The 23,538-nt window shown below is 42.7% G+C and overlaps 1 protein-coding gene across 8 annotated transcripts in view; it reads left to right on the top strand.

The window, feature by feature from the left end:
• Positions 1 to 23,538, top strand: part of UTRN (utrophin) — a 503,173-nt gene that overhangs the window by 299,281 nt on the left and 180,354 nt on the right. The window contains exon 1 of one of the 8 annotated variants that reach the window (XM_077350864.1): positions 11,539 to 11,634. The exons of 6 other annotated variants lie outside the window; for them this stretch is intronic. In XM_077350864.1, the coding sequence (XP_077206979.1) occupies positions 11,554 to 11,634 (81 nt within the window). In that variant the 5' untranslated portion in view covers positions 11,539 to 11,553. Of the gene's footprint in view, positions 1 to 11,538; positions 11,635 to 11,718; positions 11,785 to 23,538 lie in introns of those variants that run through there. One more of the 8 variants, XM_077350870.1, reaches the window with a different exon arrangement.

Genomic DNA, 23,538 nt, shown 5'->3' with positions numbered 1-23,538 from the left:
ATGCTGCTGTTTCAGCGGCCGTGAATAATAGGCCAAAGTGTGTAGAGATGGTAGAGGAACCCACAAGAGGTTCAGCCATACTGGACTTAATACTGACCAACAGGCAAGAGTTGGTGAATGAGGTGAAGGAGGTGGGGACCCTAGGGGGAAGTGACCATGTCCTCATAGAATTCCTTTTGAGATGGGGAGCCAAGGAAGCTGGTAGCCAGACGCGGATGTTGGATTTTCGTAGGGCAAACTTTAATAAACTCAGAGACATGATGAGTGTCATACCATGGACGAGAATGCTGGAAGGGAAGGGAGCATGTGAAGGGTGGGCGCTACTCAAACAAGAGCTATTGCATGCTCAATCAATGACTATCCCAGAAAGACGAAAACACTGCAGGAGCTCTAAGAAGCCTATTTGGATGAACAGAGAACTTCAAGAGGAACTAAGAAAGAAAAGTAAAATGTTCAGGAAATGGAGGGAAGGACAGAGCTCTAAAGAAGAGTACCTACAGGTTACTAGGCACTGTAGATCAATCATCAGAAAGGCCAAAGCTGAGAGTGAGCTAAGATTGGCCCATTGTAACAAGAAAAGATTTTTCAGTTATGTGAGGAGCAAATGTAAAGTAAAGGAGGCAATAGGCCCACTGTTGGGTGCGGATGGACGAACTCTAACGGAAGATGCAGAGAAAGCAGAAAGGCTTAGTGCCTATTTTACATTTGTTTTTTCCCACAGGTCAAAAGGTTTAGGCACATCTAGAGATGGCCGTAGCCAAAGGATAGTGTCTGGGTGGCAGGTTAACATGGATAGAGAGGTTGTCGAGAGGCATTTAGCTGCACTGGATGAGTTCAAATCCCCTGGTCCGCATGAAATGCACCCGAGAGTGCTCAAAGAACTTTCCAGAGAACTTGCACAGCCCTTGTCCATCATCTTTGGAACCTCTTTAAGGACTGGAGATGTCCCGGAGGACTGGAAGAGAGCAAACGTTATTCCGATCTTCAAAAAAGGGAGGAAGGATGACCCAGGAAACTACAGACCAGTGAGTCTGACCTCTGTTGTGGGGAAGATAATGGAGCAGATATTAAAGGGAGCGATCTGCAAACATCTGGAGGACAATTTGGTGATCCAAGGAAGTCAGCATGGATTTGTCTCCAACAGGTCCTGCCAGACCAACCTGGTTTCCTTTTTTGACCAAGTAACAGGTTTGCTGGATCGGGGAAATTCGGTTGATGTCATTTACTTGGATTTTAGTAAAGCTTTTGACAAGGTTCGCCATGATGTTCTGATGGATAAGTTGGAGGACTGCAATCTGGATTTTCAGATAGTTAAGTGGATAGGGAATTGGTTAGAGAACCGCACTCAAAGAGTTGTTGTCAATGGTGTTTCATCAGACTGGAGAGAGGTGAGTAGCGGGGTACCTCAGGGCTCGGTGCTCGGCCCGGTACTTTTTAACATATTTATTAATGATCTCGATGAGGGGGTGGAGGGACTACTCATCAAGTTTGCAGATGACACCAAATTGGGAGGACTGGCAAATACTCCGGAAGATAGAGACAGAGTTCAACGAGATCTGAACACAATGGAAAAATGGGCAAATGAGAACAAGATGCAATTTAATAAAGATAAGTGTAAAGTTCTGCATCTGGGTCAGAAAAATGAAAAGCATGCCTATTGGATGGGGGATACGCTTCTAGTTAACACTGCGTGTGAACGAGACCTTGGGGTACTTGTGGATTGTAAACTAAACATGAGCAGGCAGTGTGATGCAGTGGTAAAAAAGGCAAAAGCCATTTTGGGCTGTATCAACAGGGGCATCACATCAAAATCACAAGATGTCATAGTCCCATTGTATACGGCACTGGTCAGACCACACCTGAAGTACTGTGTGCAGTTCTGGAGGCCTCACTTCAAGAAGGACGTAGATAAAATTGAAAGGGTACACAGGAGAGTGACGAAGATGATCTGGGGCCAAGGGACCAAGCCCTATGAAGATAGGTTGAGGGACTTGGGAATGTTCAGACTGGAGAAAAGGAGGTTGAGAGGGGACATGATAGCCCTCTTTAAGTATTTGAAAGGTTGACACTTGGAGGAGGGCAGGATGCTGTTTCTGTTGGCTGCAGAGGAGAGGACACGCAGTAATGGGTTTAAACTTCAAGTACAACGATATAGGCTAGATATCAGGAAAAACTTTTTTCACAGTCAGAGTAGTTCAGTAGTAGAATAGGCTGCCTAAGGAGGTGGTGAGCTCCCCCTCACTGGCAGCCTTCAAGCAAAGGTTGGATACACACTTTTCTTGGATGCTTTAGGATGCTTTGGGCTGATCCTGCGTTGAGCAGGGGGTTGGACTAGATGGCCTGTATGGCCCCTTCCAACTCTATGATTCTATGATTCTATGATGTGCCTATTGGTACCAGGAAACACAAAACACCAAGATGACAGTGGGCCCACACATAGTAGGAGTGTCCAGAGGAACCCAGAGCATACAAAGGGGCTCTCGCATGTGCCTTAAATAGCCAGATTTGTATCTTAATGCTAAGATTGGGTGTTGGAGCCCCATAAATAATGTGCTTAATGAGATTGTATGTATAGAATAAAGAAAAATAAAAGGTAGGTGATACTCTTGTCTGGTGTGGAGAAACATTTGGCGAGGTGCCAGAGGTTTCCTAGGACAGAGATAATACCTGTGATTGTCCTGGGTGGACCTTTGGTAAATTTCCCAGGCTAAAAGACAAAGGCGTGGTTATATCACCTGAATTTAAAAAATGCAAATAGTGTCTGGACAACTTTGGGATTAGAGGAGGGGAAATGGACTGGATGCAGACTAATAAAGTTCTGGAGGTGTAGTGGGAAAGAGAAAACTGTTAAAGGGTGATAAGATGAATAATATTCTCAGATGAGCCATTGACCTGAAAATGACTATTGTCATCGGGGTGAGAAAAGCCTGCAGTTGAGTACCCTAAGAGTCCATAGTGAGGTAATCTGAGGAATTTGGACAGCTCCTAGAAAGCATGGCACATAGCCGGAGAATAAATATGTTTCTGCATGAGTGCATGCATACATTTGTACATTTCCAACACAGAGGTGTGATTGCAGGGCAATATAATGGCAGGGTGTGAGCTACGTTGACAAGGGCATTTGCAGGCAAACTGCCCCTCAAAGTGAGGAGGGGACTGGCAGATTATGATTAGGTTTAAATGGCTTCTAAGACAGGGGGCATAAAACAGGCCAGTGAAATAATTCACAGCCATTTCTGTCCAGCAGCTGATGGGCACACCTTTCCTGCTGCTAGGCTGATATGATTGTGAACCATTTCATTGCTTGGTTTTGGAAATTTGGGCTGGGAAAATTAGGGTGTATGTGCATATGACCATATCTTAGACATACCAGTAAATGTATAAATGGATGTATATGTGTGTAGAGCAGCCTTTCCGAACCTTTTTTACTTTTGAGAAACCCCTGAAACTTTCTTCAGGCTTTGAGAAACCCCAGAAGTAGTGCAATCATACAGAATATGGTTGGGCAGCATAGCTGTGTACCCACTTACCCAGGGCTCCTCCCCCATCAGGCCCATCACTGGCCATTGAGGGGCAGGTCATATATGGTCATGTCACCCAATAAATGTTTAATAAACTTGATATATAATTAACTCTTTCACAGAACCCTGATTGAGAAAGCGTGGTGTAGAGAAAGGCCTATTTAGGCTTCATTGCTAAAGTGGGGAAATAAAACCTTTCAAAGAATTGAACAAAATAATCACACAAAGTTAATAATGACAGATACTGCTGTGTCAGAGAAAAACTTGTACTGCAGGTTCAGGCTTTATTGGGAAGAGTTAGTGGGTATTCCTACATTTAAGTAGAGTGCTAGCCTGTGAAATAATGGATACATTAATCCCAACGAAGTAACAAATTGATAAAAACAAAGGTTTTTTTTTTGCTCTTTTCCATTTACAGTGCTTATAAGAGTAGTGTCAACCTTCATCCTGTACAACAAGTGTGCTTCTTGCAGGGAAGATCTCATCCCTTTCAAGAGCAAAATATAGGGTGTTGAGTACTGGGGAAATGCAATATCCCTGCAACAAAAATTTATCCTTGAGGGAAAATGTCTGGATTTTGTTCAACAAATGGGTAACAGCTGCTCATTTATTGTACTAAAAGCTGATCATCTGGAAAGGCCCCTCAGTGTGACATGAAAGGATCTTTAATAGGATTTTAGGTGTTAATAAAACAGCCGTTATTCATGTCCTGAGTAAAGAAGGCATAGTAAAATTAGACTCAAGCTTCAGAATTACTTGGTAATTCTCCCCCCTTTTCTGGTTATGTTCAAGGCTATTGACAAGGTTCTGCCTGGCAGGCTACAGAACATAAAAAATTGTAGAGCCTTCTACTTTTTGCCAATGAGATGATTAATTAGCCTGAAAATCTTCTTTAAATGATGACTTACAATGGATACCTATTGCTAGGTTTACCATGTGTTTAGTTCTTTGTCTTGAGTACGGAACAAAACTTGGTACATTTCAATATTTTTCACTGTGACTACTTCCTGTTACTAATTGTCTCTGGCAGCGTTTATATCTCTGAGAGAGGGGTTAAACTTAGGGGTTATGATTAGCTTTTAAAGAGAAAAAGGAGCAAAAGTATCTTTCCATCAGATTTGCTACCAGACATTAATAAAATACTGAAATGAAAACTTACATTTATGGTCCAATTTCAAATAAGCTGTAGAATACAATGAAGAAGAAAAAAAGTGGGGAAGTCTGCTGGAGGTATTTTTCCCCTCTTTTTAACATGACTTCAGGAAGAGACATTCCTGAATGAACACTATGGTATTAAGCAATTGAAATGTCATTGTGGTTTCTTCTTATAAGATTGAGTTTTGGCAATTCTTATGCTCACATATTTCCCCCAGTTAAATTTCCTATTTAGTTATATTCTTGCATTTCCTGCTTTATGTTCATACATCTCCATTTGGCACTAGCTGAAATGTCTAAATGACTTCCAGTCATCACTGCATAGATCATGCTTTTTAGATTGTCAGTTTTTCTGAGAAGAATCTTGTTGGTCTTTTCTGACACCCAATCCTGAAGCTCCAGTATTTCACATTTAATGGTCTAATATAATTATGAGACAACATGTGTGAAAGTACAGGACACTATAATTAACTAAATGTTTTGAACAAGAGTATTTTGTGACTTCTCTGACTTCCTTAGCTGAACAATTGATTTTTTTCTGCTCCTTAAGAATGACTGTTTAGTTCTTTTGTTGTTATTATCATTCGAAAGTTATACCATTGTAAATGTCTTCAGGCTGTTTGCATTATAAACATTAGACTTTAACTTTGAATTTTAAAAAAGAGAGAATTAGTTTTCAAGGGAGATGCCTTAAGACGTCAGGCTACATATTAGTATTTCATTAGCCTGTTTATCCCTGTCTCAGAGATACCAAGGCTGCATTTCACAGGCAATCCCTGTGGCCTAACATATTACTTTCTTATGGCCTCAAAACAAAATTGGATGGCAAGACTCCTGTGAAGAATATTTTCCAAACTCAATAAGATGGTTTCTATACTTTAATTCAACTTTAGAGCTGTAGGGTCATGTCAGAGTCAATCAGGCATTTTTCCTTTTGGAGGTAATGGAATGTGTTTATTTTTTTCCCAAGTAATTTCAGTTTTATTGATCCTGCTAGGTTGACTTGTGCTCACTTACCCTTAACTCTCTAAAGTTTTTATTATTTTTTTTTGTGTGTGTGGCTGCTCTGTAGCTGTGAGTGTGATAAAATTACTTTTTGTGTGATTTCAAGCACTGATTTGCCATGCTGTCTATGTATGCATCTGTTGTCTTGCCTATTAGCAAGTAGTGGATGATAGTGTATTATTGTGTATAGTGTAGACTAGTAAGTATTAATAATAATAATAAAAATTATAGCCCACCTTCCTCCTAAGACTCAAGGTCAGTAACATACATATATTTAAATCCATAAAAATCTCATAAAACCAACTTGTGGGCAGCATATTCAGATCTAGTAACCGTCTCGCCCTTTCTATATCTAATATCCTGCATGGAACCTATCTGACTGTACAGTAATCAAAATATTGCAGATCCTCTTATACAAGTTCTCTTGATTTGTTTTTATTTTCTGCTACAAGCAAAATATGGTAAATATTTCTGTATTCATAGTGAGCATCAATGTATCTGCCTGCAATACCAGTTGAATGGTCTCTAAGACCCATTATGCAGGGGCCGGAATGCCCGTGCTGGCAGCAGCAGGACAGCAGGGAAAATCCCCGATTTTCCAGCGTGGGCATGTCCTGGCCCAGGGCCATGGAAGGCCCGTGTTATGCAAATGCGAGAACTTCCGCAGCTTCAGGGATACTGCGGGTGCCTGCAGGGGCTGGGGCAGGCCAGCATTGTGCATAATTGACAGCGCGGGCCTTTTGGCCTGCCCGGCCCCAACCTACTGTGTCCCTGTAGGGACACCGCGTGCCCCTGTGGGCTCCATGGAGCTGGCAGGGGCGTCCCCTGCCCCCGCCATAGCGTGTGGTGAGGGCCTGGCCCCCCTACTCTTCCCTGGTCTCTCTCCACCTCTCCCCCTAGCTGCTGCCACTTACGCTGCCTGGCAGTGTCCCAGGCTTCCTGGCCCCGGCACAAAGCACGTGTGCGCATGCTATGCTGGGGCAGCCTCGTACACCCTGCCCCCGTGCGGGGCATCCTGGGAATGGCGGGGCATCCTGTTCCGCCGCAACGGCATGGCAGCAGCACAGAGTAGCTGCCACTGTGCATAATGGGTCGAACAGATTCATTGTGACAATTTGTGATGGTGGAGCTGCTAATATACCATATATACTTGCATATAAGCCGACCTGCATATAAGCTGAGACAATTTCACCACAAAATGCTGGAAAACCTTATTGACTCGCATATAAGCCGAGGCTGGTGTTTGGATAGTGGCTTTTCCCCCTCCCCTCCCCTCCCCTCCCCTCCCCTCCCCCCCCCTCCCCTCCCCTCCCCTCCCCTCCCCTCCCCTCCCCTCCCCTTCCCTTCCCTTCTCTTTTGGGCAGGATCCTTTCCCCCCCTTCCCATCCCCCTCCTCCCTCTTTCCCCTCCTCCTCCCTCTTTCCCTCTGACCCCTCTTGCATTTTTATATCCAATCCTTCTTCTTATCCTGTTCCCTTCTTAGCCAGGTGTTCTGTTACCTCCACATTCCATTCCTTCCTCTAAGGGCATTTCCTCATTCTGCTCTCCCTCTGAGACAGAGGCTTCAGAGCTTCCTGCAGCAGCAGCACATGCAAGCCTCTTGCTAGCCTTGTTAAGGCAGTGAGGGGGAGGCAGAGACTGCTCTTCCCTCCTCTCCCAGTGTCCCTCCCAGGCTTCCTGCGTCTCTTCCTGCCTCTGCTTCTTCAGTTAAGCATACTTGTCTCCCACCTCCACCCTCATGTCTAGTCTGGCAGCTTTTTTTTAACCCGCATATAAGCTGAGGGAGACTTTTTCAGCTTTAAAAAAGGGCTGAAAAACTCGGCTTATATGCGAGTATATACGGTACTCTTTTCACTGAAAGAGCAAGTTTGAAAATGGGGTTGCAACAGGCATCTTTACTTTAAAATTCCCATACAGTATAAGCAATGTCCACAATAGAGCATGTATGGTATAATTTTTAGGCCAGTGTTATCCGTAGAGGATTAGCTGAGAGGTATTTGCACAAGTCCATAAATTGACATGGTGTCATCTTCCTAGAGCTGTTTAATCTTTTGCAATATCTGCCTTTCTCTGAAGTTCCTTTGGGTGTTTTTTTTTTCTTTTCTAGAAACCTTTGTCACTGTTCTATGTATGTAGGAAAACTGAAATATGTATCTAGTAATTGTACAGGAAAGTGAATTCTTGTCAGACAGAAAATGCTGTATTGGCAGGATTAGAAACGCCTGCGTGTTCCTATTTCGTTTGAAAGATGAGAATGGAAAGCTTCTGTGAGCATAGGACAAGCCCATATATTTAGGACTGAATTGAGGTTTGCAAGTCTAGTTTTCTTGTTTATAGAGGAAATTAATTATATATGAATACAAGCATCTACTAAGGCATACAAAATAGTGCATCTAAAAAGATGATGTCCTCTGCAAAAGTGATCTAGGCCCTGTCCAGTAATCTAGGGCAGGGCCTCCAAACTTTGTTGGGCACTTTAAAAAGGGTAGCTGCAGAATGGCTGCCACATGGATGGAACCAATCATAATATTGAAAGATTACGTTTATAAAACTCTGGCCAACTGCTACAGCTGTTCAAGATTTCAGACAACATTCTTAATGATCTGCTTTTAATGTGATTGTGTATGTTAGGGGGAATCAAACTGCTTGTAAAGCAAAAGGTCTTCTTGTGTGTGTCACAGGGGCTATTCCTTAACATTACTCATCAGTTCTTAATGTGGATAATAGGAAAATACAACGGAACCCAGGATGTAGCAACAAATCATCGTATCACTCTTTTGATAACAATGTGTAACAATGGTAATATGAACTTGACCTCAAGACTACAGGGGCAAATCAAAACAAGAAATAGCTGTTAATTTGCAAAGTGTATCTAAAAAGAACATCACCAGAGTAGCCAAATATTTTGTTTGTTAAGTATTTAAAAAACAGGTAGCAGAGACTACTGTGGTACTCATTGTGGTACTCACTGTATTGTATTTGTTCTTGGAAGATGAGGTGATCACCTAGTTATCAAAGATGGAATATCTCACATTTCCTCTCAAGATCCAATGTGTTGTCCCCCTCCACTATGAATGGTTGCAGGTTCTAGGTCATCTGCTCCACTGTTCAGCTAGTCTGTGTTGTGTTTTTCTTAGAAGAAAAGGAGGATTGTGATGAACATTAGTGCAAATGAGTCCTTGATTATGCTGCATAGGTATTAAAGTCACCTGAGCCATCTTAATTTCTGTGTTTCATTGTTTTCCCCCATGCACAGAAGGCACAAGAAAGATTAGTCATGCCAAAGGCGTATGCTTCACAGCCTTTGTCAAGAGACGCTATACCATTAAATTTTAATGTCTGCCTACCATGTTCCTACATTTGACTTTTGCTATCAGCAGGAGCTGATGTGTTTGCTGTGCTAGATAAATTAAATTGTTCATACAGTTATCATTCTGTATTCTGACAATGAGTATACAGTTGCTCAGTGAAATTCATAAACATATAGTAATTTCTCTGCCCCTAATCTCGTGCAGTATACAGCCTCTGAACATGAAGTTTGCATTTATGAACATTAGAACAGCTCTGCTGGATCAGATCCCACAGGCACTAAAATTTTCATTGTTAGGCAAACGCTTCTGGAAGGTTATAGGAAGGGCATTCTGGGGTTCCCAGTTGTTTCTTCCCCAGTATTTGTGATGAACAGCCGAATGTGTTCAACTACAATCTGGGAGATTTGGATTAAAACATCATTGCTTGACTATGGGTCCTCCTGTATGAAGTTGAATAGATTACTGTTTCTTAGTCTGTCCTACTGCACAGAATGAAGAATAAAATGTATATTGTGCTCTTTGGAGGAAATAAAATTAGAATATAATCAATACATGTAATAAATTGGGTATGCAGATGTGATAGCGTGTAATGGCCCTTAAACCTGTTTTCCCCATATTAAGCCTACCTTGTTTAATGTGTCATGAGCATCATAATATAACAGGCTGCTAAAAGTTTCATGAAGCCATACTCCCTGTGTTTTGTTTCCCCAAAACCTCTGGCAGAGATGCCAGTGAAATCTGGTAAAAATAAATGGAGGGAAATTAAAAAAAAAAATATTCAGCATCCAAGTGAAATGGGTGGATGCCTGAAATAGATCCTGAAACTTGCTTGGACCTCCCCAGAGATGTCTAGGCCTGATAAGATCATTAAGCATGCAAGAACACCTGAAAGTTTCCATATGAAACCCCTCTGGCATGGATTGCATTGTGTCTATGAAGTCAGAATGGGAGGAGGCATCCCATTTGTTTTAGGTACCTTGTGGATTTTGTGTCTGTGTACAAAACTATATAAACAAACAAAAGGAGAGGCCAGCTAGCAGGACTTTTTGGCAGAATCCATGCCTTTTTTGATTTCTACCACTTTTTCAGGTACCCATGCTAGTCTGTTCTAGTGAGAATGAAATATCTTATAGCGGACACTCCTTCTCGTTTTGTTTTCTAAGTAGTATCCTTCAGACAGGGATCAATTGAGAGATCTTTGACAGTGGTAATGTTTAAGGCGGAAGGAAATAATCCTGTTGGTTAGCCTCAACTGAACAATATGAGTAACAGCGATAATTCTGGGAGAGATTTTTGGCTGTTCAGTGTTCAGAAATGGCTGTTTATAGGGACTGCTGTATGCTTGGGTTAAAGAAAACATTTAAAATAATCAAAATATGCACGCTGCTCTCCTGTTCAAGTGGAAAAATCTTTTTAAACGGAAGTTGTTTCCTAGTAGCCAAAATCCAGGTGTCAGGTTTCCTGCTGAAATTAGAGCAAAAGTGCTCATATGAAAACTATCTGCATGTGTTGAGTCTGAGGTAATGGGAGCAAAGTAACAGCCAGCTTTGTTACAGCCACTGTTGGTTAAAACAGTTTAGGTAGTGGGCTTTTGTGCAGTTTTCATTTTGGTTGTTTGTTTTAGCAGGCATATTCAGTCAGACTGAACATTTGGGTTTGTTTTGGATGAAGAGGAGAGAAGTTGTAAAATAGCAGGTGTTGGTGGTCCAGGATTTTCCATTGCATTATAGGTACTGAAGTTTTTGCAGAAACGGAGGGCGGCCTCCAGGAAGTGGGAGTGTGCTTAACTTCAGAGGAAAGTTGGGGGTGGTAGAAGGGAGGGCTCTGATTAAAATAATAAACAAATCCCAGGGATGGAGTGCCACATTGTTGTCAGAGCTCCAGGGGGATCTTAAGGACAAGCTGCCCCCTGCAAAGATTAGAGAGCCTATATTGTAAGCTTTTGCTGGGACTTTGCAGAAACAAAACAATCAACTTTTTTTTTTTTGTTCCTGTGGAAAGCCATACAGCATCCCCTAGGCTAGTCAGGCAGATTGAAATGGGCTGAAACTGGCTTGGTTATTCCCATAGCAACAGTAGTCTGCTGGTGACTGGGAAAGAGTGAGCCTATGAAAGAACAAGGAGAGGTAACTTCTTACACAGCCTCTGATGATGGCATTTTTTACCACTTTTTCCTTCAGACCGATGAACAATTCATTCTGCTTTAACTTTTGTCAAAAGTGGGCTGTTGATTGCTGGACTCTTAAAAGTGGAAGTTGCTTGTAAATGAAGAAACAGTGGCAGTTTCCCCTCCTTTCTTCTACGTACCATGAGGATGTAGCCTCATTTGCAGAGGGTAATTGAGACCAAACGTTGAGCTTGAGGCCCAGGAGAAAAAAATATTTGGGGTCTGCAGGTCATTAGGGAGGTAAGCAAAAGGGAATCCTGGGCGGTCCAGCGGGACCATTAAAGGAGAAAAACATGCCAGCTTTATGGAATCTTGATAACAGAACAAGTAAGATTGAGTTTGCTCACTTTGAAGGACCCTGCCTGACAACAGCTGGGCATAGTGGGGCAACAAAATGTTGCGGCCTAATCTACCTCTGAAGAAATGCAAAGCAAGAGAGATGAATGATTGGGATTTTCCAAAGAACATTCAAGAGGTATAGCTGGAAATATATGTGTGTGTATGTACGCTTTTTATGGCTTTTGATTTGAAAACCTTTATTAGGAAGATGTAGGTGCCAATGAGACAGTGAAGAATGATTGGCCTGAACTTCAGCTTACGGGAAGTGCTGACAACATTTGAAAAGGTATGAAGAAGGCGAGCTTTAAGTATTTTTTTTCTTTTCTTTCTTTTTTTTTAAAGCACCATTACCTGGGGGATGTCCCACCATCTCATAGATGAAGATTGTATTGTTCAGTTCAGTGTTTTGTTTTGCTTGTAAGTATAGTGTGGTAGCATTTGCTTCATCATACTCCTCTTTTTGCTTTCTTAAGTAACAAATATTCAGCAGTGCCCAGTTGTAAAAAGGAATCTTTTTTTCATAACCTTTTGCTGAATTTTCTGAAAGCTGTTGTGGTTAAATGAGCACACTTTTTAAAACTAGTACAGTACCTTTGTCAAATTTTGTCTCCCCCCCCCCACCTTTTCTCCTGTATAGCTCTCAAATCCCATTATTACCAATCATGAGCATTTTCAGAAAATATGGGTACTATGGGATTTTTTTACATTTATTATTTTTGCATTCATAAAAATATGTTTTGAGCCAAATGGCAGAAATGTGTTGGCTATCTATGCTTTACATTGAAGCAGCAGACTTTGTATTTTAGCTTACTCTCTTAATTTTTATTTTTTTCTTTATGAGAAATGTGTAGCAGAAATTAAACTTGTACAGCAAAAGGGCAAAAAAGAAAAGAAAAAGAAAAAAGAAGAGAGGTTGTATTGAATCTTTCAATATTTTACACTAGTATTATGTAGTCACATACAATGTGTTAGAGTTGTATGCTAAGTTGTGCATATCTGTTTTTTGACATTTTATTTGAAAATGCTACAAATCTCTTTAAAAACACATATATATTAAACACTGTATTTGAATATTGCAAAGACAGCATTCCTGTAGATGTTCTTTTTTCAAAAGTAGGTATTGCTTGTTTTATGATGGTGAAATGTACAGAGTATGCCTATATGCTTAGAGAGTTCTGCCAAGTTATAAAATGATTTTGCTGTGACAGATATCAAAAAGCGTACAAGATATTTATGCAATTACGGTATCTTGGAAGTCGCACTATATAATGGTTCTATCTCAAATCCATTACTCTAAGTTTTAAAAAAGAAAATAATGTAGAAGCACCAGGTAATGCAATATGTTACAGCCATCTCTTTAGATTTCTTTTGCATAATATAAGTAATCTTAATTAATAACCATATTGACCTTCCTTGAGACCCAGCAATTATTTCCAGTAGCTGGACTTTGTATTCCAATTGAAGTTATTAATTTTTAAACTACAACAGAGACTTGGCAAGCTGAATCTTTAAATAGCCTAGTCTTTAGAAAATTACTGATGTAGCTAGGTTAGCCCCTTTGTCTGTTTCTTTCATAGAATAGGGAGATTTGGTGTTCACCGACTTCTGATCGGTGTCCCTGCAATCTTTCTCCCAGGGCCAGTTACATTTTTGTATTCAAGTGCTTAAAATGTTTAGCATTCCAGGAATTAATGTAACATTTTTAACCAATGGGAAAGTTAGAAATTACTATACAAGTAATACATTCTTATGCAAGTTTTAAATTATTATGCAAGGGATACGACAGTGTTTGTCACTTGTGACGCTTCCTTGCATACCCAGGGAATTGCTGATCACCACTGTGGGATGGTAGCTGAATTTCCTTCAGTCCAGGCTGGATTTTTGCGATCTTTGGTGGGGTGGGATCATTTGGGCATGAAATTGGGGTCACTGTGGGTAGGCAGGTTGTTGTGAGTTCCTGCATTGTGCAGGGGGTTGGATTAGATGTCCTTGGAGGACCCTTCCAATTCTATGATTCTATGAATCTAATATGTCTGTATACCTGTGCTGTTTACCTACTGTTAGCTTTCTGTGTTTTGAAAAAATATATTGGTCCTAGTGATGTTGATAGCATCCTCTTGGTTTTTACTTGTTGCATTTGAATGTGAGCTTTTCAGTGGATTATCTTCCTTTTTGATAGACTAGCTCTCATGATGACTGTTGTGGCACTAGTTGATTGCCAGGGACCCAATTATTTTGGATATATGTGGGATACTGAATGGCCTCCTAATTTTGTAGTGTTCTCCTAAGGAAAGAACCACAAGGGCAGCACTGCAGCTATTATGCAAAAGCCAGATGGTGTTTTCAGAAACTTGAATTGTGGCTCTGTAAGTTGGAGTCACATTACATTCAAGAGGGATGTTCTTTTGCTTTCATCATTCTTAGTGCTATGTTTCCCTAACATTGTATTAGCAAATTTATGATGTCATATGATGATTTGTTGCTGATTCTATTGACAAAGATGTGAACTACCACAACAACCAGTGTCTTACCAAAATCAAAAAACAAATCCTTATTAGAACATTTTAAAAAGCCTTCACACATCTGTAAATTGTCTAAAGATTAAATATGCAAACAAACAATAGGATTTGTTGGCATGTCCCTCAAAAAAAGAATGTAAACATTTAATTCTAAAGTATTCAACTCATATTATGGTTGCAAACTCAGTTTTCCAGCCAGGAAGTATTTAGAAGAGGCTGCACCCCCCCCCTCCCCATGGACCATGTCAGTTTTACTGAGCCATCAATTTCATATCAGGTACAATATTCAGTTTATTTGTATCTTTTATTGTCACTCTTATGAGCTCACAACATAAATAAAAGTATTCATAGAATCACAGAATTGTAAGAGACCTCCTGGGTCATTTAGTCCAACCCCCTGCACCATGCAGGACACCCATAACCCTATCGCTGACAGTGTAACAATCAAAAGTCTTCCATTGTAAAATGGTGGGCCTTATAGGGCAGAAAATGTACATGCCAGAAAAGTTCCCCTTCCATGTGCTGGCAGAGGATTATGGGAATTGTAGTCTGAGGACATCTGGAGAGCCCCAGCTTGGCTACTCCTGTAAGATCGCTGTAAATGTAGCTTCACAATTTTTTTTTTGCTGAGGTAAATATTCTTATTCTCATAGGCCCATTATGCATGGAGTGGAAGGTCCACATTTGGGGTGGAATGGCGGCGGCTAAAATCACCAATTATGCACATTGCAGGCGGCAACCAGGCGCAGAGTCAACGTATGCCGCCGAAAAAGCCGCGTTAGCGAGATGCGGAAGAAAGTGGAGCTTCCCAGGACAAGGGGGCAACCAGAAGCTACTCCGGAGTAGCCACATGCATAATCGGATACTCTGGGTTTTGCTGCCGTTGCGTTCCGTCCCGTCCCGTGCATAAGCGGTTTGCTTCGCTGCGCCAGCCCTTTTCGCCCCAAGGCTGTCCTAACTGTCATGTCCAACTGTAAACTGCCTCAGAACCCTGACAGAGCTGGCAGGAGGCTGGAGAGTGCGCTCCCTCTGTCCCCCCTCCCTTCAGGCCTGCTGCCAAGGAGCCGCTGACAGGCCCTGACTGAGTGGAGGAGGCCTTTCCAAGAGCAACGCAGGGGAGCCTGAAGGCCTTCCTTTTGAGGGGGGGGACTTTCCCCTTCTGCCAAACAGTTGCCTGACAGGGAGGCCACAGAAAAGCCCCTTCTCACTTAAAATACTGCTCTGCCTGGAGGTTAGACAAAGCCAAGCCATGTGTCTTTCTTCTTTGCAACTCTCTGCAGATTTGAGGCCACTGCACCGTGTTATTCTGCAGAGGAAACTAGCTCTTTTGTCTCCTGTTTCATCTGCATAACAACCCTGTGCAGTAGGCCTCAAGTCTTTCAATTCAACAACAACCTGTGTGGGAAGCCTTAAATGTTTCTTCTCTACCACAACCCTGTCCAAAGTTGCCCTTTCTGCCTGGGGAGCTGACCTTTATACTCTGCAGGTGAGCTGAATTCCAGGAGCTCTCCAGGCCACACCTGTATCTTGGCTACCCCTGGGTTGGATATATTCCTGGAGGTTTGGAGGTGGGACTTCAAAAGTGTACAATGCCCCAGAGTCCAGCCTTCAAATGAGCCATTTTTGCCTGCAGTTGGTAGGGAGTGGTGCAAGAGTGTCCCTCCTGGCCTAGGGGTTATGGCCAGCCCTTGCCAGCAACTGCTTGTATTCTGGGGCGCAGACAGGCAGACCAGCATCAGTCCTGTGAGTCTGGAAAGTGCAGGAAGATCTAAATAAAAATTTACAGCTTGAAACTGTAAATACAGAACAAGTAAATGTCTGGAGACACAGTGAAAACATGGGAGACAGAAGGAACAGGGTGGACACCAGTGTACTGTGACTACCCCATGTGTATTAGGGCAGAGGGGCATTTCGGTGAATGTGGCCTCACACAAGAAGGGAAATGACGCAGAACTGGGAGGAATTGGTTGCCATGTAATCTTCCCCTAAGAAGAGTCTCCAGTCTGATTTTCCCTTCACATATCTGAGGACATGGCTCTGGAAAGCTCATCTGTAACCACTATACCAAAATTCCCAAAGGTCAGTCCTCTCCCATACTCAATGAACATTCCAAACCACAGGTTCTTGACACCCATATCTCCACACCATGCCCTCATTTGCCACCATGCCACCACAACCTCCCACACAACACACACATTCAACCCCATGCCCTTACAGACTGGACAACTCCTCCCCTTCCTCTTCCCACTGCCAAGCTCTAGCGCCCGTTGTATTATTGGATATAACGGGCTTTGCCCCTAGTCTTAACGTAACATAACATGTCAACCCGAACAGTATTTCATCAGAACAACAACACTGACATATCCCTGGGAACGTCAGATTTTTCATTCATGGAATTAGGGTCTGGGGGGGGGGACAGCAGATGTTTTGAGTTGGCCAGCCTCAAGCAAATTCCTGGTGGAGGAGCTCCCTTTTGTAGGCCCGGCGGAATTGTGGAAGTTAAGGCGGGGCTCTGATCTCCACCAGGTGGGGGTCAGGATTTAGAAGGCCCTGGTCCTTGGTGAGGTCCGGCATGCTTCTTTGGGGCTAGGGATCCGCAGCCAGTTGCAGGTGGCAGAGAGTAAGGCTCTTTTGGGGGATATAGGCAGGGAGGCGGTCTGTCAAATGCACTGGGCCCAGACCACGTATGGCCTTAAAGGTGATTACCAAAACCTTAAGCTTAATCTGGAATTCAACTGGGAGCCAGCTGAGTTGTTGGGAGTACTTACCAGATGTGGGATCTCCATGATGTTTTAGTGAGAATCCTGGCTGAGGCATTCTGCACCATTCCGGATCAAGGATAAGAATATGCCTGCATAGTTGCAGAAATCCAGTCTAGAGGTGACCGTTGCATGGATCACTGTGGCTAGGTGTTCTGGGGCCAAGTATGGCGCTAGTAGCTTTTTGACAGAGGTGATAAAATGCCAGCCACACTACCTTTGTGACCTGGGCTTCCATTGTAAGGGAAGCATTTAGGATCATGCCCCAATTCCTGTATATGTGTACACACACACACACACACACACCTTAAAGTGATGTATATCGGTATGATTAAAAACAGCATACCAATAGACAATACAGTTGCCAGCCTCCAGGCTTCAGGATCAGTTTTCCTGGAGGAAATGACTGCTTTGGAGGAACCCCGACACCCTGCTGAGGTCAATTTCCACCCCTCTTTCCCACATAGTTTCAGGAATTTCCCAACCTGGAGTTGGCAGGCCTTATAGAGCCTTGATATATCTTCATAATCCTGTGATCCTCGGCAGTGATATCTTTGTGAAATTCTTAAAGCATTTCAAGGTTTTCTTGGCACACCTTTCCGATAGCCATCAACATGTAATGATTCCTCTGAACAAGAAGGAATTGTGGAAGACAGAGAGACAAATTCATATTACCACAAACTTAAATTAGTGTTCTATCTTAGGCATCCATATTATAAGTGATGGGGAAATTATTTTAAAACCAGGGTTCTTTTTGAAAATGGCAAGGTATTCTTATTGATGGTTTCATGCACATTTCTATAATTTCCCCTCACTAACCTATGGTAGGTCCTTCCATCCCAAATTGTAGGAGAAAAAGCAGGGCATTAATATAGCCTTCCACTTGTAACCCTGAAAGCTGTAATAGGCTGTATTTGACACACAGCTGAAATTGGAGCTGATTTATAAGGACTGGATTCAAAGTGCTGTGAACTGTTTGGCCTACCCTACAGAGTCCAGGGTGCTTTATCATTGACAGTGAACCCTGTGACCAAATGGAGATGCCCCCTAATTTCTTCTGTCTGGAAGAAATTGATCTGTTTAATTGTGATTGTTCAAGACATAACCATGAGAAAAAGTTTTGCATTTTTTTTACTTGTAAATAAAAAGGTCAAGAGTTCTATAAGCTTTTGCAAGTCTTGACCTGGAAGAGATTCTCACAGAAGGTAGTGCTTCCAACTTACATATCTGCTACATACTGAGTTGTTTTTATTGTAAACATTGTTTTATTACTGTGATATGTTATAAGAGCTGGCAAGCTGGGAGCAGCAGCCTCGAAATGGAACAAACAAACAAACAAATACATTAAATAAATGTTGTTCCCATTGAGGAAAATTCCCAGCCAAGAATGTTTCATTTGACCCCCCTTGCCTTCCTTTTTGCAAATAGCCTTGTTAAAGCCATTTACATTTTTATTAAACAGGTCCAGATTCTTCTGGGCATTGAGCTCCTTATTTACTTCTCTCAGTCACATATTGCATTTAAATTGGAATTTGATGGTATAAACAGTTTTGTGTGTGCATAATAGGTTCATGAAAATGAGGATAATGTGTGAAACAAATTACATTGTTGACACTTTGAGCTCTGTAAAAGAGGTAGCAATTCATTTACTTATTTAATAAGTCAATCTTGAAGCAAGGTACAAAACTAAAAGATCAGTAAATCCTTGCACAAAAGTTTATGAGCTAGGTGGACTATGAAAGGAGTAAGAGAACATCAATGATTCTTTGGGCACTTTACGTGTTGAGATATTAGCTTCCTACCTAAATGATTTCAATGATGTGGAAAGACAGTAAAAATGAAGAACATGCCTGAATATTAGACTGTTAGACATCAAATCTGACCAGCATATTGTCTAGTATTTTCTCTAACTAGCATCAAGTTACCAGGGCCCCAAGTAGTGAATGATGCTTTGAGGTACCACTAATCTGGGATCATTCAACTGGAGAGACCAGAGATTGCACCTAAAACCTGTAGCATACAGTTACCACTAGTCCTCAGGCCCTGTTCCTACTCATAGGAAACCCTGGAAAATTATAATAGGGGCAGTTCTAATAGGGTTTTTTTTTGGGGGGGTTACTTTATTTTATTATTTATTCATTTATATACCACCCTCCCCACAGGTTCAGGGTGGTTTACATAAAACATAGAGAACAATACAAGAAACAATACATAACATGTAGATAACCATAACATTAATACTATTAACTCATAATTGTAACAATGGTAACAGTTCAAACAAGCCTAGGAGCAGAACGCATTGATGGATTTCTGGGAGGGAGGGAGCACGGACCCTGCAGATGTTGGTTATGCCTGTTCTCAACCAAATGCCTGGCGGAAGAGCTCCCTTTTGCAGGCCCTGATGAACTGTTTTAACTCTGTCAGGGCCCTGATCTCCTCTGGGAGCTCATTCCACCAGGTGGAGGCCAGGACAAAGAATGCTCTGGCCCTAGTTGAGGCCAGGTGGGCTTCTTTAGGGCTGGGGATAATTAGCCAGTTGTTGTTGTTGGAGCATAGAGCTCTTTGAGGGCATAGGCAGGGGGGCGGTTCCTCATGTACACTGGACCCTGATTGCGTATGGCCTTAAAGGCAGTTACCAGAACCTTTAGCCTGATCTGGAATTCAACTGGCAACCACTGTAGTTGGTGGAGAATGGGCCGGATGTGGGACCTCCATGGTGTTGCTGTGAGGATCCTGGCCGCTGCGTTTAGGACCAGCTCTAGCTTCCAGGTCAAGGCTAAGGGCAGGCCTGCGTAGAGCGAGTTACAGAAATCTAGTCTAGAGGTGACCGTTACATGGATCAATGTGGCTAGGTCTTCCGGGGCCAGGTAGGGTACTAGTAGCTTGACTTGGCGGAGATGGTAAATTGCCACCTGCGCTACGTTTGCAGCCTGGGCTTCCATTGTGAAGGAAGCATCCAGAATCACGTCCAGGTTCCTGGCAGAGTTACTTTACTTTATAATGGAGCAAGTTGTAGCCTTTATTGATGTGTGAAAGAAACAACTTATTTTACTCTCTTTGGCCAGCTATAGTTTTAAAAAAAACCTGTCCCTCCCATTCTCTAGCTTGCAATTAATGTCAAGGTTGCATGTTCAGAATTTTAAAATTCTCCTGGTTATGCTAGTTATTACAATTCAGTGCCATTTAGGCTGTTTCCACCAGGGGATGTGAAAACCTGCTCCCATTGCAGCAAGCAGCATGGAAGAGAGTAGAAATGGAAATTTCTTGCCCCACCCCAAATTGCTCACTGCTGTCACTAGGTCTTCCTAACCACCCGTTGACATGTCAAATTGGCATAAAAGTGCTCATGCAAACAGTAGCATTAAAAAGTTCATCCTGATGGAGCATTCAAATCATACTAGTATGGTGTTAGTGGAACTCTCCATGGCCTATATTCTTATTATAGCTTCTTGCCCTCTGGCATCAGATGGTCTGTTGGGTCCAATTAAGACTCTTCTTCTTAGGAACTTTCTAGAGGATGTTAACAACTGCTTTTAATTCATCATTTCTATTTTGTTATACAACTGAGTGCAGGTTCCCGTGATTTGCCCAGTTAACACATATCGTGTCCAGCATTGAAAGAGATAGAAGTTGCAGGAATACTGAAATCATGAACATTTGAGAGCTGAATGAGGCCTTCAAATATTCACCCTTTGAAAGGTCTACATGGTTCTTGTAATTTACTAAAGGCTAAAGATGGTGGCTGGAGCAATTAAGGAATCAGACTTCTCCCCAAATTAGATTGGCCCAGCCCAGGAAAAGCCATCACAAAACACCAAAATCGGGCCAAAAATATAAATTAGACACCCAAACCAAATTAAGCTATGGAAAAATAAACTCCAGAAGGAACTTAATAGATTGGAAGCTAAATCTACAGAAGAATGAAGTGAAGAAAAGAAATAGAAAGAATGCTAACCAAGAAAGACTGAAACCAAGAAAAGAACTAAAGAGAAAGGTAAACCTACGAGCAGCCACTAAACCCTGTTGGGGCTCCCTAGAGACAACATCAAAGGCTGGCTGCCGCTGCCATCAACTTGGGCTGTGCTCTCTGTACCACTGCCAGCACAATTGAAGCATCAACACCACAGTAATGATCTGGATGGTTATAAGTGTAGTGGCCCCCCTCCGGGAGATAATCAACGTCTCCCTTTCAACAGGAGAAATCCCGGAAGGGCTAAAAGAGGTAGTGGTTTGCCTGCTGCTCAAAAAACCATCTCTGGACCCACAGCAACCTATCAACTATCATCCTGTCTCGCATTTAAGTTTCTGGGGAAGATGATTGAAAGGGCTGTCACATATCAACTGTCAGAATTCTTGGAAGAAGCTTTGGTTCTAGACCCATCCCAGTCAGGTTTCTGGCCTGGCCATGGGGTAGAAATAGTGCTAGTCACCCTGATGGATGACCTCCATCACCAGTTGGACTGGGGCAGGTTGGCCCTGCTCTTGTTATTAGATCTCTTAGCAGCATTCGACACAGTTGACCAAGAGCTTCTAGCTCACTGCCTCGCCAATGCCGGGATCAGAGTGACTGCCCTTCAGTGGCTGATCTCCTTTCTCCAGGATCACAGACAGAGGGTAGCAACAGGAGAAAGTTCATCAAGCAGCCATCGGCTTGCATGTGGAGCCCCCTCAGGGAGCAATTCTTGCTCCAATTCTATTTAATATCTTCATGTGCCCTCTTGCTCGACTAGTACGGAGGTTTGGGCAGGGTTGTCACCAATACGCTGATGTCACCCAGCTCTTCCTCCCTATGGACAGCCGCCCTGATTCTCCCCCAGAATCTTTAGCCAGCTGCCTGGAAGCAGTGGTGGCTAAAGCAGAGTCATATGAAGCTCAACCCTTCAAAGCCCAAGGTCCTGTGGCTGGACAGAAAGGGTCCAGGATTCAAGTGAGGAAGCGTGCCTACCCAAGTTAAATAGAGTGCAGCTATCAGTGGCTCACTCTGCCAGGAACCTAGGTGTGATTCTTGATGCCTCCTTCTCAACGGTAGCATGGCTGGTATTTTATCACCATTGCCAAGCCAAACTACTAGTGCCGTATTTGGCCCTGGAACACTTAGCCACAATGATCCATGCGATGGTCACCTCTACACTGGACTTCTGCTCTACACAGGCATGCCCTTAACCTTGATCCAGAAACTACAGCTGGTTCAGAATGCAGTGGCCAGGGTCCTCAGTCCATCCTCCAACAGCTGCACTGGCTTCCAGTCAAATTCTGGATCAGACTTAAGGTTCTGGTAATCACCTTTAAGGCCATACCATGGTCTGGGCCCAGTGTACCTGAGGGATCATCTTTCTGTCTACACCCCTTCAACGAGCCTTACACTTCACTACCTCCAACTTCCTGGTGATCCCTGGCCCCAAGGAAGCTTGCTTGATTTCAACCAGAGCCAGAGCTTTCTCAATCCTGGCCCCACCTGGTGGAACTAGCCCCCAGAGGCGATCAGGGCCCTAATGGAACTTGAACAATTCTGCGGTGCTTGCAAAAGGGAATTCCACTGCCAGGCATTTGGTTGAGGTCGACCTGAACCAATCACCTTCCATTGGCCTCCAAGCCTCCCTCCCATGAAAACCACCGCTAATTTGTCCAACCCATTGGGCCATCAGTATGCTGTAGTTGAATTAATGTTCTTACCATTGTTCTACTGTTCTATCATATTATTCTTTTTTATCACTGTGTTGTTATTGTTTATAACTATTGAGTTATCTGTATTGTTCCCCATTCTATGTAAACCACCCTGAGCCGCAGAGGAGGGTGGCATATCATCAATATAATATAAATAAATTCCTGACTAATATGAAGAAGAATAGGCAGGTGGACAGATCTCAGGTTTCCAGTTTGGATTCTGGGTACTGCAAGTCACACTCTGTATGTGCACATGCAACACTTCATATTAACATTTTTGGAGCTTCATACAGTAAGATACTCTCTTACACTGTTCTCAGAAGCAAGAGGATGCTGATCCTGCCAGACAACGCTGAGACAATGTTTTACTTCAACAAACAGGGGGGCACAGGTTCCCAGAAACTCTGGTTGGAAATGCTTGTAGCTTGGGAAGTGGCTATAAGCATTGGAGCTATCCCCAGAGCCATTCGTATAGCAGGGTTTATAAATTTGGAGGCAGACTGAATAGCGTGTATCCACCTAATTACAAGTGTTCCACAGTTTCATCAGTGCAATTTTAAATATTTGAGAATGCCTTCAGGTGCACCTGTTTGCCATAAGCAAAGTATAAGGACAATGGATATAGATAACATCCAGGTTATTCTGCTGGTTCCCTTCGGGTCTCAACAAATCTGGTTCTTGGAACTGCTCTTCCTGTCAAAATGAGACAGTATACCTTCTCTACCAGCTGCAGAACGTTTAAGGCACAGTTCCCTCCTTTACCACACTGATGCAAGAGTACATCTAATGGCATGGAGGATTCTTCTCTCAGAGGGTTAGGGAGAACCTGCTGCAAAGCTGTAAACCCTCAACCAGATATACTTATGACAGTAAAGGGCCTCATTTTGAGGCTTACTCTGTAGCTTAGTATGGAAGCACATTTAACTGTTTGCTATGATTGGCTTGGAATTCCTATTGGGCCTTGCAGTGTCATCAGCAAAAATGTATCTGGCAGCTATTTCTGAGTTTCAGGAGGAGATATGGGGAAGACAGTTTTTGCATACAAGATGGCCGAGTGATTTTTAAAAGGCTTCTCCATTATTTTTCCACCAGTACCCC

This window comes from Paroedura picta, chromosome 1, assembly GCF_049243985.1.
Source record: "Paroedura picta isolate Pp20150507F chromosome 1, Ppicta_v3.0, whole genome shotgun sequence".
NCBI lineage: Eukaryota > Metazoa > Chordata > Lepidosauria > Squamata > Gekkonidae > Paroedura > Paroedura picta.
The sequence above is the reverse complement of the archived record's forward strand: the minus strand, read 5'-3'. Positions and strand labels throughout refer to the sequence as shown.